Genomic DNA, 15,376 nt, shown 5'->3' on the forward strand with positions numbered 1-15,376 from the left:
CAGACTACCCTCCTGGCTAAACTCTCGATCCACCCTTCTCATTTGGAGACGGGCAGATATTTAGTAGTTCATCAATGGAGTCCCCATTGGCTCTATTGATGGAATACTCTCTGGAATGTTAATGGAGGTGGGGCCGTCAGAGGAAGGACATTAGACTATCCTCCCTATTTAGGGTGGACAGTGTAATGTTTTTTTTTTCTGGTCCCTCACCGCCAGGTAAAACTTGGCAGTGAGGGACAACAACAAAAAACCCACACCTGCATTTATCCCCTCCCACCTTCTCAGACAACCCTCTTTCCAGCTCCTACACTTCTCAAATAAATAAAAAAGAATCCTGGCCTCCTTCAACTCACCAACACCACTTATTATGCAGCTACCCTCCATGTACCTACATTAATACATTATAAACAAAAACTGGCATTTTGCCACCTGCTCACATTACCCATCACCCAGATATATTAATGTAATTCCAGATATCCCACGACACCCCCCAGCGCCCACTGCTTTCGTCAGCCCCTCCCAAAGCGGTGCTCTCTTCTCTCCAAAGGAGCAGTCAGCCCTGTCCATGCAGCATGTACTCTCCCGTGACGTCACAACAGCGGGTAACAACTTTTGTTCAACTGTTGTGATGCAGTAGGAATAAATAATCAGATTCCGAATTCTGCATTGACGCTACTAGTTTCCAAGGGAATGCGTACACAGCAGTAACTTTAACTCACCTCGTGTGTGAAGTATATGTGTTCAGGGGGATATGTGGTGTAGCGCTGCCTAATCTACAAAGCACTACAAATACAATTCATGTGTGGTGAAAATTGAGTGAAAAAGAGATTAAAAGCCCTAGTTACTATACTATGATCAAACTAGAGGCTGTAACTCATACATAAACTCAGATTCAATTAAATATATCGCCCTGAGATTGAAATTATTCTAGGAGCATATTTGAGAGGGGCAGAGAAGGGTATAGGAAGACGAGAGATGCCTTTACCTTAATATGTTCATCAAATTAGCGAAAACAGTCTGTATTGCCTTTAAATTGTATACTTATAGTAGCTTGAAATCAAACTATAGTATATTTTAAACACATATATATTTTATACACGCTGAAGTTTCAGAAAAGACAGATATACATAATGTGATCTTGTATAAAGGGTAGTTCTATTTGCTGCCATCTAGTGGCCCCTGGAGGTATTGCACCACAGTTTTATAGTAATTCATTCAGGTAGCATGTCATGAATGCTGTTTGGTAGCAGAGCAAAGACGATCATTGGGAAAGCAAAATGAGACATCTTTGAATGTTCATAGCTGATGAGTCTCTGGCTCTCTGAGAGGCATATGTGTTTAAATGTGTTCCTTCCACTGCTTCCAACTCAAGAACGTTCTTTCTCAATCTAAAGCAGTGGCGTAGGGAGCCCATACCCCAGCCGCGGTCGGTAGGGGAGAACCTGCTGGGGCGGTGACGTGGGGAGGGGGAGGGGCAGGGTGGGGGTTAGTAATGTATGGATAATGGAGGTTTGCAGATAAGTAAACACTGCATCCCCAAATGCAATGCAGTGCGCGCAACGAAATTCGTTTGATTTATTTAACTGTTTACTTACTTGCATACCTCCATTATCCATACATTACTAACCCCCACCCTGCCCCTCCCCTTCCCCACGTCACCGCCCCGGCTGGTACTCCCCTACCGACCGTGGCTGCCATACCCCCACACACACAGAGCAGCCCCCCTCCCCACACACACTTTAGCAGCTTGCGCGGGGGCTTATACAAGATTGCATGGGTTGGAGAATAAGGTGTTTAGACCGCTTCTTAATGCTTACAAAAATCACTGTTAGGGAATACATCAAAGTGAATTTTAGACCTTGGGGTGGAATGCACAGAGATGGAAAAGGAAATAAAAATAAAAATAAGCAAAATACTGGCAAAACATAGTAAGAGAGGGGTGAATAGAATACGTTAGTGTAGGACTTGGCCTTTTTGGCAAAAGTTCCCTAAACTTTTTTCTTTCCCACTATACCTTTTTTCATGACATGGTATTACCAACTTAGATGCTTAGGACAATTTGCCACTGCTAAACAGTGTTAAAGTGCAAGTGCTCCCTGTGTAAAGTATAATGGTAATTGGTCGTCCATGATTGGTATGTTTGCCTTACTGGTAAAGTCCCTCGTAAAGTGCACTATGTGTGCCAGGGCTGGTAATGCAAATGCTACTAGTGGGCCTGCAGCACTAATTGTGCCACCCACACAAGTGGCCTTAAAAAGGGAACTCAGGCCTGCCATTGTAGGGCTTGCGCACTGTTTGTTAAACTGCCATGTTGTTCTGACAAGTGCACCCACTTGCCAGACCTTACCCATCCCTTTCTATTCACATCAGACACCTCTATGGTAGCTCCAGGGTACCCCCTGGGCAAGGTGCAGTGTATGTGAAAGGTAGGACCTGTACTAAGGTGTGTACCATGTCCTGGCAGTGAAATAATCTCCATTTCGTTTTTCACTGTTGAAAGACCATCTTGCCCATAGGATAGAATGGGAAGGATGTGTAATATGTTTTCCAGCCTATCTTCCCAAAGGCTTAGGATGGAGAGGTGAAGTTTAGTATGCCTGAACTCACAATGTAATAACACATCTTTTTATGAAGGTGGTTTTTGCATTGTGTGTTTATAAGCCACTCTTTAAGAAGTGGCTGGGGTTTTGTGCTCTAAACATTTCTGTATCTCTCTGCCTGGCTGTGGATTGACTGTCTGGGTTTGAAAGCAATAGGATCTGGGGAATCTCTTGACCCAGGGGAGGAGAGGAGATGAGACAGCAACAGGCTGACCTGCATCTGGAGTGTAGGGGGAGGATTAGCCCCAAGAGGTGAAGAGGCCTGGGTTGCTGCTATAAAACAATTGTCCCATCTCCTGCTGGTGATTGAGAATCCAGACCCCCACTAATCAACGGAAGAAGGTGTCACTGGCAGGGAGGCACCCAGAACTGGTTTGAACTGGGGTCAGTGCCCCCTGAAACACAAAGACTTCAAAGCCATTGAGGGGTACTACTATGTGAGCTGAAGCCTCTGAACTATGGAGAATGGCTTGATCAAGATTGAACAAGACTGGAGCTACTTCGTGGTCAAGAGGAACCTTTGCCAAGGATGAAACAACCGAAGAGACTGAAGTGCCAGGATACCCGCAGGGTGACAGTATGCGCTATACAAGATCTATATCAAATCAAATCAAATCAAATCAAGGAAAGGACTGACCCTTGTTGTGTGTTATGGGGCTGACCTGCAGTTTCCTGTTTTAACCAAGGAAAGGCTAAAGGGACTTTGCTGTGTGCTGTGTCCCCCTGTTTAAAAGGACTTTGCTGTGCTGTGTCCTGAAGTAACTTACCTCCAAGGGTCCGAGGTGAGCTGGCTCCCTGTTGCAGAAACACGGGAACACAACAGTAACCAGGCGAGTCTCAGCAGCGCTGTGTGTGCATGCTTGTAACAGCCTGAAACCCTCGTAAGGTGTGCCCTGTCATTGTGGGCACCTGGAGTCCAAGCAAGGATCAGCGACGTGGTGTGCGTGTGCTTTGTGCAGCCTGAACCCCTTTGTGAGGATTGTCCAGTTATCTGTGCACCAGAATCCAAGTGAGTCTCATCGACGCTGGGTGCATGTGCATTGTGCACCGTGAGACCTTCGTGAGGATTTGCCTTGTATTGTGTGCACCGGAATCCAAGTAAGTTTCATTGACGCTGTGTGCGTGTGCTTGTTGCACCGTGAGACCTGCGTGAGGATTCGCCTTGCTTTCATGTGCACCTGAATCCGAGTGAGTCTCATCGGTGCTGTGTGCATGTGCTTGGTGCACCGTGAGACGTTCATGAGGATTTGCCTTGTTAACGTGCACCCGGAGTTTGAGTGACTCTTACCCGACGCTGTGCGCGTGATCTTCATGCAGCCTGAGACCTTCGTGTGGAGTGCCCGGTGATCGTGCACCCGAAGCTCGAGGAAGTTTCAGTAACGCTGTGTGCTTGTGCCCTGTGGCAGCCTGAGATCTTCGTAATCGTAGCGGCCCAGCAGCCCCGGAGGAGCTGAGCCACCGGCCCGAGCCCGCAGTTACCAATTCAGAAGGATTGCATTGGAGGCCCAGCTGCTGGACAAGGAGAGGAGACTGAGTTTGCGCCCGAGGTAATGTGTGTCAACTCCTGGGATGGGGTGCGGGCTCTTGGCCTCTCTCTCATTCCAGCAGCTCGAGCCTCTGCTTCGGCTCATATTGCGACCCGTATTGCCAAGTGAGTGGCAGTACAGGGGCTGGAGTGTGGAGTTGCACTTTTTGATTGCACAGTACCCGTGTTGGGGGCAACTGTTGAGAGGCTGACTGCAAGTCAGAAGGAGTGACGGAGAGACTGCCTAAGGCACAGGGATCGGTGCCTGAATGTATTACGCATTATTCCATTTCTGCATAACGGAGTACCTGACTGTCGTATTACACATTGCATCATTTCTGCATAACGGAGTACCTGATTAGAGTATTACGCATTGCATTATTCCTGCATAACAAACTACCTGATTAGTGTATGACGCATGGCATTATTTCTCCATAACAAAATACCTGATTGTCGTATGACGCATTGCATTGTTTCTGCATAACGAAGTACCGGATTAGCGCATTACGTATTGCATTATTCCTGCATAGCGAATTACCTGATTAGTGTATTACGCATTGCCTTATTTCTGCATATCGATGTACCTGGTGGTTATATTAGGCATTGCATTATTTTTACCCTGCAAAGTGCCAATTGTTGCGTTACGCATTGCATTCTTTTTACATTGTAGAGTGTCTGATTGTCTTGTTACGCATTGAATATTTTTACATTGCAAAAGTGTCTGGTTCTAGTATTACGAACTGTATAACATGATATTAGGATTAAAGGAGAATATTTAGAAGTGTTCATTAATATCGCCAGAACTTACAAGGGCTGGCTGGCCTAACAACCAGCCAGGAGAAATAGTACACAAACTCATAAGTTGGATTTATATCATGTGGTCTTATCCTATATCTTTTTATATAAAGTTTATACTCGTTTTTATAAAACTCATGTGGAGTCCATTTGTGGTGTCATCATTGGGTTGCTGTGAGCGTGGTTGCAAATACTTTGCACATTTGCCTGGAAGATAAGCCTGGCTGCTCATGCCAAGATACCAAGAGGGTGAGCGGGGTCTATCTCAGAAGGTGACCTTCCTTTCCCTCGCGGGTCCCTATTTGGCCTATGGTACCTATCTCAGCCAACCAGGGATCCCGGGTCTAACAGAAAAAGTAAGGTTTTACGTGCAGTATCGCTACATCAAACCAATGAGTAACTGAATAAAGAGGGGCACATTTTACATTGACCAGCATCCAGAAATAAACTCATTTTGGCCTCGATTTAAGTCTGGTACCTTGTAAGAGAATCTAAAAGTCCATCACCTGCTTATGTTATTTCACAGAGACCTTTTTTTCTGTATAAAATTGATAGTGTCAGTTCAAATGTACGAGTGTTTCCACCTGTAAAGAGATCTGACACGCGTGATCCTCCTGTGCCATAAACTTCTGAAGAAGGCCAGGGACTATGCCTGGGCAGTATTTTAGTCTGAGCCTCATGACATTTTACCAGCTGGATTTTTCTGGCCAGCAAATCTCGGTCCACAGTTCCTGCACCCTGATAATCTTGGTGTGGGAATTCAGGGCCAGTTATAACCAGGCAGGAGCTTTATCCTGTTTGGGGCTATTGCTCCACCTAACTTGTAATCAGGGCCAAAGTGTAGAAATTCATGGTAGATGGGATGTATGCTGTCTTAAAAGTTAGCCCCCAAAGTACAAGTTATTTTCTGCAAGCAGAAATCGTCATACATCTTATGGAGAGGTCCATGTGCATAAAACAGTAGGATTAGGGCCCCCATATGACAGACTATTAATTTCCTATATTTAAGTAAATTCTAAACCATTACAGGGAAGCTAAAACATTGTATTAGGGCATTAGGGCATGTTTTATAAAACAAAATGTTAACTTTGGTATTCAATATTGCTTTTCAATGTGTCACAATAAATATACAGTATGTAAAATAGTATAAGCAGAACAAACGAGTACATACATTATATTCTGTACTGCTTTTTCTCACAATAAAGCAAACACATAAAATGAATAATATGTTGTAATACAGTAGGAGGTGATGTATCTAAGCAGGGCTTTCAGTGGGATGAAAAATGGCGGGGTCTCTCAAAGGGGCATGGCCAATGCAATTAGGGGAGTGGCTTAAAAACACATAAGCAAAAAAACTGTGCTTAGTATAGTGTGCTGCCCGACTTTTATGTTGCTGTTTCTGTCATTGCATCCAGATATATGATACAAGTAACATCATACCTACAACAAGGCAGGACCATTGGCTTTGTCATTAGCCGTTAGTTGCATATGACAAATAAGCAGCAACTATGGCTTCTTGTATATAATATTGAAAAAGCTTCCACTTAAAGCCCTCCTGACACCACGACGATGCTGCTGGTCCTGAGTTTCAAAAAGAGAAGGGAAATTCAGAGAGAAAATGACTCTCTTTAAAGGATTTCCCTTCTCCTACAACGTTCACCTGGCATGACGTCATGCTGTAGCTTCTCCACTAGTGAGAGGTAAGCAGTGTGAGCAGGCGCACTTCGATGTGCCTGCAGTCCATGCAGTCTGGAGAAAAACAGGCCGCCTGTGCCAGGGCACAAAACACAGCCCAATAGAGACCTGTTTTGAGGCCCCTTAAAAAAACTGCCGGTGCTCAGACCCTGGGAGACCCAGCCCACTTAAAGCCCTGTATCTAAGGAACATTGGAAAGGAGGGGCTATATTTTGTCCAAGTAACAAACCCATTGTCCATTGCTACCATTTGCTATTTCACATTATAATATACATATTTCAAACACTGGAGTTTGCTTTAGTTCTCCCTTTGAATGCACATTTTGGCAAAATCATATTGTTTTTCAGAGACACCTTTGAAGTGTACGAGAAAGCTGCACTTCTGTTTCTGGTACATCTTTGCCCCCATCACATCACATCGGTTAGAGTGCCACAGTTTATAGACTGGAGCATTAAAGATAATGTTTCTCCTAGATGACATTGTTTTTTTAAAAATAAATTGTTCTGCACATGCTAGACATGAATTATATAATAGAGATCGCTCAGAATATAGCTATAATTTGCCATTAGAGAGCCCACAACGGACGGTACACTGAAACTTTTCAGACACTCACCCCCAGTCACAGATCTGGGTTGCATCCATCATCGTTCTTTATCTCACTTCGCCAACCAGTTCAGACAAGGCTATATGCAAGTCAGTCTTGACCAACTTGTGGATTGTGCCTACTGTCTGACATACTTACTTGGCCCTTGGACACCATGCTGGCTGTTTTTCTTCTCTCCTGTACTGGATTGGCTGGAATTGCAGGAGTCGTAGTTCGACAGAGTACTGGATGGAGACCCGATGTCAAAGTGTGGTTGAGGCGCAGACATGGTAGTGTTTGGAGACGACATGCCAGAATCTGGCTGCTTGAACTCCATATCCACAGATGGGTCTCTGGAGAGGACTCTGTGTTCCACGCTCTAAAAAGCAGAAAGTTGGGTTCAGTTTGGATTTTAAGCCTTTGCTCCTTATAGAAGACATTAGAGTATGATATATTTCAACAAACTATTTAAAGTATATGTGTGCAATGAAGAAGCTCAATTATTCACAGTCTTCTTTTAAAAATTACAAAACTACAATATACACCCATATCATGTTAGTTCACATTAGGCTAGCAAGATGCAAATGCCTCATATCAAAGGAAAGGCAACAAATTGAGTTTGAAATAAATTAAAATAGCCATTCTTATCCTATTACTTACCTATCTCCGGTCAAGGTAGCTTGCTCACTAATGAGAGCTGGTACTTCACCTATGGTGGCTTAGGTGCACTTAGTGTTCGATCCAAACTGTTGACTCTATATGGGTCTCAAATATGTTCACCCAAATTGAACCTTTCATTATCTTCTGAGCAGGTTTCATGCACATTTTTGCTGTTAAGATATGTTGTCCGACCTATCAAAGTCAGTGAGGTATGCAACTGTGCTGTACCATATAACTATGCTTCACACACATTTCTAGGATATTTTACAGAATTTTGAGATGAAGGCTGTAGCAGATGGCTATTATGCAATTGTACATGCCTAACCTGGCTTCCTTACTGTTGATAATGTTAGCCTTACACTTACACTTCAAAAAGCCTCCCCACGCACCTCCGGACCATCACCTCACTTCCAGAATTCCGGATGGCCCTCAAGACCTGGCTGTTCAAATTAGCCTCTGCAGCCTTTAAGTGCCTGGATGCCCTATCAGGATAACATCTGCGCTTTATAAATCCTTATTGATTGATTGATATCTCACCTTAAGCACTGCTGTAATTCCTATTCATAAGCAGTGAAACATTTGGTTGCTAGAGGAACTTTTCAAAAGTCACAGATGTAAATTAAGTTCTTCCCATTCTGTCCACATTTCAATCTGTTCCACTACCAGTGGCGGCTCCTCCGCTAAGGCAGAGGGGTGTCGCCCACTGCTTTGCAGAAGTGAAATAAAGGAAAAATAAAATGATAATAATTTGGTGTTATTATCATTTTATTTTCTCCTGCTGCAGCGTCTTCTCGGGGTGGGGCAGGGCTACTCAAGCAGGGGGAGGAGTGGGGGGGCACCCTAAGTGCACATGATTGTTCGGCCGTGCATCTCGGGCTGGCCAAACCGTCATGGGCACCTTGCATGTTCTCCACTCAGGCGGCATTAAAACCTGGGTGGAGAAAATGCCCAGACTCCCATTCCCTGGCTGAGAACTGAACCACAGTGCTCAGATCAATCACAATGCTCCATTGCAGCATTGTGATTGGCCTGGGGAGCCTGGGAGCTTCCTGTTCCGGTCCGAGTTCAATACGGTGGAGAGACAGAGGAGATGCAGCGATAAGATATGTTTTTGTATTTTTTATCATCCCCTTACCCTTCACCCCGCCACCCCGATCTGTGCCGGCCGCCACTATCCACTACAGTCCATCCTAAACCAAAACTGTCTATTCTTCTACAGTCTTTCTTTATGAAACATCATCTACCCTGCAAAAAAATGATGCATTGACTTTCTATTGTTGTTACCACTGTACCAGTTTTTAGACTGAAGCCTGTGTCCAGTTAAGAAGTGTTTAGCTTGTATTTGCTGAACCTGGCCAACAAGAACTATTCCAGTAAAGGCCCCAAACTGTTCAGTTATTTTTAACACATAGGGCTTTATTCGCAATAAAACACAGGAAAAGTAAGGAGGAGATGTATGCTTCTACCTGAGTGTACTTTTCTGTTATTTGGCAATTCACAACAATTCCCTGACGTATGCCTGGAAATGTGTGCCAGGTGCAGGTTTCAAGTGTATTTCTAGGAATGATGTGTCACTTTTTGAAAACTCTCCTATTCATCCTGTGCAGAGGTTAAATGTAGCCCTCTGTGAAAACGCACAATTTTCCTTGATTTTCTTAATGGAAAACATTTTCTTGATAGAATGTGGTGAGAGTGAAGTTTGGGAAAGCCTACAAATGTGCATGCTATTGGACATTCCCAAACTTCCAGGGTAAATGACGCCATGGAAATGGAAATTCCTCTTCCTAACCCTCGAGTGGGCTACCAAGTTCACAAACTTCCATGACAATCCACACCTTTGAACTCAGTCCTCAAAATAGTCCCTTGAGTGGGATTTGCGATTGTGGAGACTGCACTTGTGGCAGAGAAAATAGCACTCGCAAAACTATTTACACCTGCCACAATTCCCAGCAATCATAAACTTATATTTATCTAACCAAATTTGTAAGTAGGCCCCAAATGGCATATTGGCAGGCCTGTTCCCGTTAGTACATCAGATTAACAAATGCAAACGACTGCATTTACAAGAGCAAGGTATTCATAAAAGGTGAACTTCCCCTTTACTCACAAGAAACAATGACCTATATAATATTCCGTGGGAGTAAATTGCATGCAAGGTTTGCAGAGTGACACTTTCAAGGTGTTTAGCGCCTTGAAAGGTTTGCGAATGCCCATATGCAGTTTGCCGCTATAAATAAACTTCCCTATGACCCTCTCCCACCCTAGGAATTGTTGCACATGTGCTCCTAACAAGGGCTGTAGCAAATCTTTTTCCATACCAGGACAGGGAAGGCCACTACCCTGAGGTTCGAATGGTTGTAGAGGTAGAGTTGTCTCCACAGAGAACAAAGTTTTGTTCACAGGCGAAAAAAGATGTGGAAAAATGCGACATTGCATAAGGGTGTTACACATAACAGTGCACTACCCTCTGTGCAATTCCACACCTTCCAAATACCATCACCTACACCAAAAATAGAATTCGATTTTTTTTCCAAGGACTACACATGGAAAGCTGTGACTGACACAGCATTCCAGGTGAACCCTTGAAAAGTTTTATGATTCTGAAAACACATAAACCTACGTCCATGTGAGATAGTAAAGCTAAGCATATAGTTTTACACTTTTGCTTCAAGATGGAGCACACATATTTTACTTATGCTGAGGTTATTGTTAAAGAGTCAAGAGCAGAATTATAGTACAATGAATATAGCATACCATCTCTCATTAACAAAGTAAAGCCCACCATTCTTTTCTGTGGTATTTAATGCCAGGGCCATTTGGATAAGAATGTGTGCGAATCTGCAAATCTGACTAAAACTCATTATGAATTCATTGTCTCATACACAATATGCCTTTAAAATACGTACCAAAATTGTGTAACAGTAATGAACAGTTCCATATGATAGCAGACACAAAGATATGTGGTGATGATCCTTTGAAGAAGGAATTATTAACAAAATCATGTCGTCCAACAGGTTATTTGTCGAAATGTCATCTACAGAGACATCACAATACCTAAATATTGTGGCCAAAATACCAAAGACTAAGATATCGAAGAACTAAGTGGATATAGGTAAGTATAGATTTGCAATTATTAACTCGACATTTATGTATTTTGGCAATAGATATATATTGTCCAGGCACACATATGAAACGTTTAATAAAGTAAACGTATGTCACTAATATACAGTGCCAGCTTTAGGGCAGTGTGACCGGTGCCGCTGCACTGGGTGCTGACCTGGAAGGGGGGACGCTGATCTCAGGTGGGTGCGCATGGTTTAGAAATAACTTACGATTTACAAGCAGCTTATGCCTAGATCCTTGTGCAACTCTTGTTATTAACGTTCCTGCCAGACAGAGAGATCAGAGTTTTGTCTAGTGGCAGTTTTGACTGACCATATAATGGCGCAGAGGGATAATATACCTGCTGCAAAGAACAGATCTGTATTTAAAGTGGATACCTGAGTCGATTCGTAAAGGAAGCCTTCGCCAGCGCTTTAAAAGAAATGAAATGTATGGAGAGGGGCTATGGAGAGATGAGAGGCCGGTTTGCTGGTTGGTAGTCAGGGAATCTGAGGAGGAGGTCATGGGGGGGGGCGCTAAAGACACCAAATAACAGGAAAGAACACTGAGGTGGAAGCATAAATCCTCCTCCTTACTTTTCCTGGGTTTTTATTGCGAATAGGGCCCTATGTGTTAAAAATTACTGAACAGTTTGGGGCCTTTACTGGAATAGTTCTTTTTGGCCAGGTTCGGCAGATACAAGCTAGAAACTTCTTAACTGGACACAGGCTTCAGTAAACTGTTCTAAAACCGAACACTAAACATGATTTAAATGGAGTGTGTGCCATTGGGACCTTCTAAATGAGAAAAAACGGACAGGTGTCTCCATGTTAAAAAGTAAACAATGTATTCTGGATTGGAGTTGTGTTATTTTTATAGTGATTTAAAAAAGCACCACATTGACTACTCAGCTACACTGGCTAAATATATTTCTGCATCTACATGGAGACCCACCCCAAAAAGTGTGCACATTTAAAATACATAACGCAACCGGAACATAGCTGCAAACATGGCGGGGAGCATTGTTTTCCGGCAAGTTGCAGCTCCTATCCCCTAAGGGCCAGTGATGACTACAAAGGGTTGTAGGATTCCTTGGCAGCAGACACTGAAGCGTGGAGCCTTATTGCTTGCCAGCTCCTATGTTTAGTTAAGGCCACATACTGCAGGAGTATAATGTAGAAGTTCACAAGGGTCCGGCTGCGAACTGTGGCCCATGCTCAATTTGAAAGGTGCAGGGGGAGAGGTGGCACATTACTGGGAAAAGGTGCTGGACTAAGGCAGCGGCCACAGAGTGCCGAACCTGGATGGCTCAAATGTAAATGTAAGTGTAGGGCTTATATGCACACGAATCACCCCTGAATGGGTCTCAAGGCGCTGTACACATACCGCTGTGGAACCCTTCCTGGCCATTCCCTGTGAAGTGCCCACTCCTGGGCACCCCCAGGTTGAAGCCAGGCATCCTAGCGCTGTTGGGGCCGTTGTGGAGATTAAGCAAGCTATTGCCCAGAGTTGCAGAGTGGGACTCCATGATTGGAATAGGCACCAAGGCGAGAATTATCAGGTCCGAGACAATTGAGCCCAAGACCCGCCGAGGCGGACCAGACCTCTGCATCAGGGTCTGCCGCTCTAACCATTGAGCCACACTTCTCCAGAGACATTGGTGACGCCTCCTCCTGCTGACTCTCTTCCACCAGCTCCAGTGGAGCAGCCAAGCGCCCTGAAGGCACAGAGCATGAACTGAGATCCAGACATGCTCACCGCAAACACACTTGCTAAAGGGCACACATGCTTCCCGAAGCGTTATAAACAAGAAGTTAAAGTGCATGTTAAAAAGCAACGGAGATGTGTGTGCAGCGACTATTCAGCTTTACACACATTGAGGAACAAACTCTCTGTGCCTTCCAAGAACAAAATGCAAATATATGTGAAGTGTAAAAAATAAAGTTAAACAATGGTGAGCATTTTCGAAAACTGGAGCCTGTGCAAGGGGAGGGGTGCAGGGAATGGAAAGAGGCAGGTTTTGCTGTGCAGAGTTTAGTCACAATGTTGGGAAAGAGGAGCGAGGGAGGTGGGGCACACACATACACGAAGGAGGCCATGGTTTCTGATTTAACTTGTGCGAGGGAGGGTTATATTTTAATTGACGTGCCCATTATTGTTAAAGTTGTAGAGCAGCGTGCCTATGTGTAATAAAATAAAATGTTGCTGTTCATGTCTTATGGGCAAGCAGGCATAAGAAAATAAAGGGGCAGCCGCGTTGGTTGACCCCAAAGCATGACGTGCTGAAATGTGAACAGACATGAGGTAAACAGGTGTGCTTCGTGTTACTGAGCAATACGTCTGAGGCAGCCGCTCGTTTTAAGAGGTGTGGCGCCGCGGCCAGGGCGACTGACGCTGGAATCTGGGGACCACGGTTCGATCCCCGACTCCGGCGGCAGGTTAGCCCAGCACCATGTGACTCTGGGCAATAGCTCGCTTAATCTTCCCGACGGCCCCCAGCGCCTAGAGACCCTTACGGGTGATTGTGCGCTTTACAAATGTGGACTTTTAATTTCTTAAAAGCACCTCTTTATCATTCGCCAATAACTTTGCATCGGAAAACTTTCCCAGAAACAATTTCTGCTGGAGTATTGTGGATTCTGATCACAGAGGAATATTGGACCTGCTGTATAAATTGCCAGACTGTAAAACTGCCAAACAAGAATACGCCTTGCAACTTTGAACAAAACAAGCAGCTGTGAGTAACCGTTAAAAAAAAAGAGTTCTACCACACAACAGCTGAAGAAGGAAAGTGTAAGGAAACTGTACTTCATCAGTGCACCTCGGTCTTGAATGGAAAAGAAGTATAAACAAAGCCAACCATTTAGGAGGCAGCAAAGAAGAGTGACACTTGAGTGAACCAATGGTAATAGCAGGTGGAAAAAAAGTAATGCTATTGATTACAACCGGTCTTGCAGATAGCGCATGCGCACTGTAGGCTCAACCTAAAGACTTTTTGGCAATTTGCATCACACATATCTTTATTTAACACTAGCAAAATGGTTCTGCATAAGATATTCTTCTCGGAAAACCATTATTTTTCTGCTGTGCAAAGCCATTATACTCAGAAAAGATGTGCAAAAGGTAAACATACACAAAACAAGTATTGGCATAGCCAATAGGTCTCGTCTTTGTGACCTTGTAAGTGTTTAGCTAGAGTTATTGGGTTATGCTAATGTTTTTAGGTCGAGCCTGGGCAGCGCATGCGCTGCCATGCGAGCAGTGCTGATTTGGAGTATGGAATAGAACCTCCGCCCACTCTCCACCCATATTTGTCATTGGCTTGTGTCATTGTACTTCGTAAATGCTGTCTTCTGATTCTTTAATAGGCTTGTTAGTCCTTCCTTAGTACCGCCTTGTCTTCATTCGTAACCTCCCATGAGGACTGGTCCTTTTACTTCGGTTGTTAAATGGTGAGTCTTTTTTAGTCTGTAAGCACTATTTTCTTAAAATAGTTTCTCCTACTGCAGGCATGACATGTTTTCCTGCCACATTCAGCGTGCCATGCATGCTTTCACTTTCTAAGCAGCCCGGGACAATGGCAGCCGCTTATTTGAATAGGTCTCGCATTTACAAGAGTTTCAGCTATTTCATTGTACATGACAATGCTTTTATTTATGTGTTCATTATCAAAACATAAATAAAAGGCATTGTCATTTACAATGTTAATAGCTTAAACTCTCAGAAATATGAGACCTATTGCATTGCAGATGCTTGTTAAGCTATGTTGTAGAGCCAGTGTGTCTGCTGTGTAGTATGTTGAAAAGTTACAATAAAATAGTTTCCTAAGAATTTTTCTTTATTTATATATAACTAAGACATTATGTACAGCTGCAGAGGATTAAGATGCCTGCTGCAAAGAACATGTATTTGTGTGTCCAGAGGTTTTCAGGCAACAATAAAATGTAAAGGTAACTTTGGCGATTAATGCTCCTGCTGGAGAGTGATCAGAATTTGATCTAGTGGATATTTTGACTTATGTTAAAGTAGCACGGAGGATTAGGATGCCTGCTGCAAAGAACACGTCCTTGCGTGTCCAGAGGTTTTCAGGCAACAACAAAATGCAAAGGTAACTATAACGAGTAATGTTCCTGCTGGAGAGAGATGGGAGTTTTATCTAGTGGCTGTTTCCACTCATGCTAAAGTAGCGCAGAGGATTAAGATGCCTGCTGCAAAGAACATGTCCTTGTCAGTTTAGATATTTGTTGGCAACAATAAAAATGTAAAGGTAACTTTGGCAAATAATGTTCCTGCTGAAGAGACATCAGAGTTTAATCTAATGGCTGTATCCACTCATGTTAAAGTAGCACAGGGGATTAAGATGCGTGTTACAAAGAACATGTGCATGTGTGTTCGGAGGTGGTTTCAGGCAAAATG

The 15,376-nt window shown here is 43.8% G+C and overlaps 1 protein-coding gene across 1 annotated transcript in view; it reads right to left on the reverse strand.

Annotated features, from left to right (window-relative positions):
* The window catches only part of ESPN (espin), a 926,204-nt gene that overhangs the window by 488,372 nt on the left and 422,456 nt on the right, over window positions 1-15,376 (reverse strand). Inside the window, exon 6 of the mRNA XM_078642618.1 lies at window positions 7,358-7,577. Within this exon, the coding sequence (XP_078498744.1) occupies window positions 7,358-7,577 (220 nt within the window). The remainder of the gene's footprint in view (window positions 1-7,357; window positions 7,578-15,376) is intronic.

This window comes from Lissotriton helveticus, chromosome 5_1, assembly GCF_964261635.1.
Source record: "Lissotriton helveticus chromosome 5_1, aLisHel1.1, whole genome shotgun sequence".
In the NCBI taxonomy this organism is placed as follows: Eukaryota; Metazoa; Chordata; class Amphibia; order Caudata; family Salamandridae; genus Lissotriton; species Lissotriton helveticus.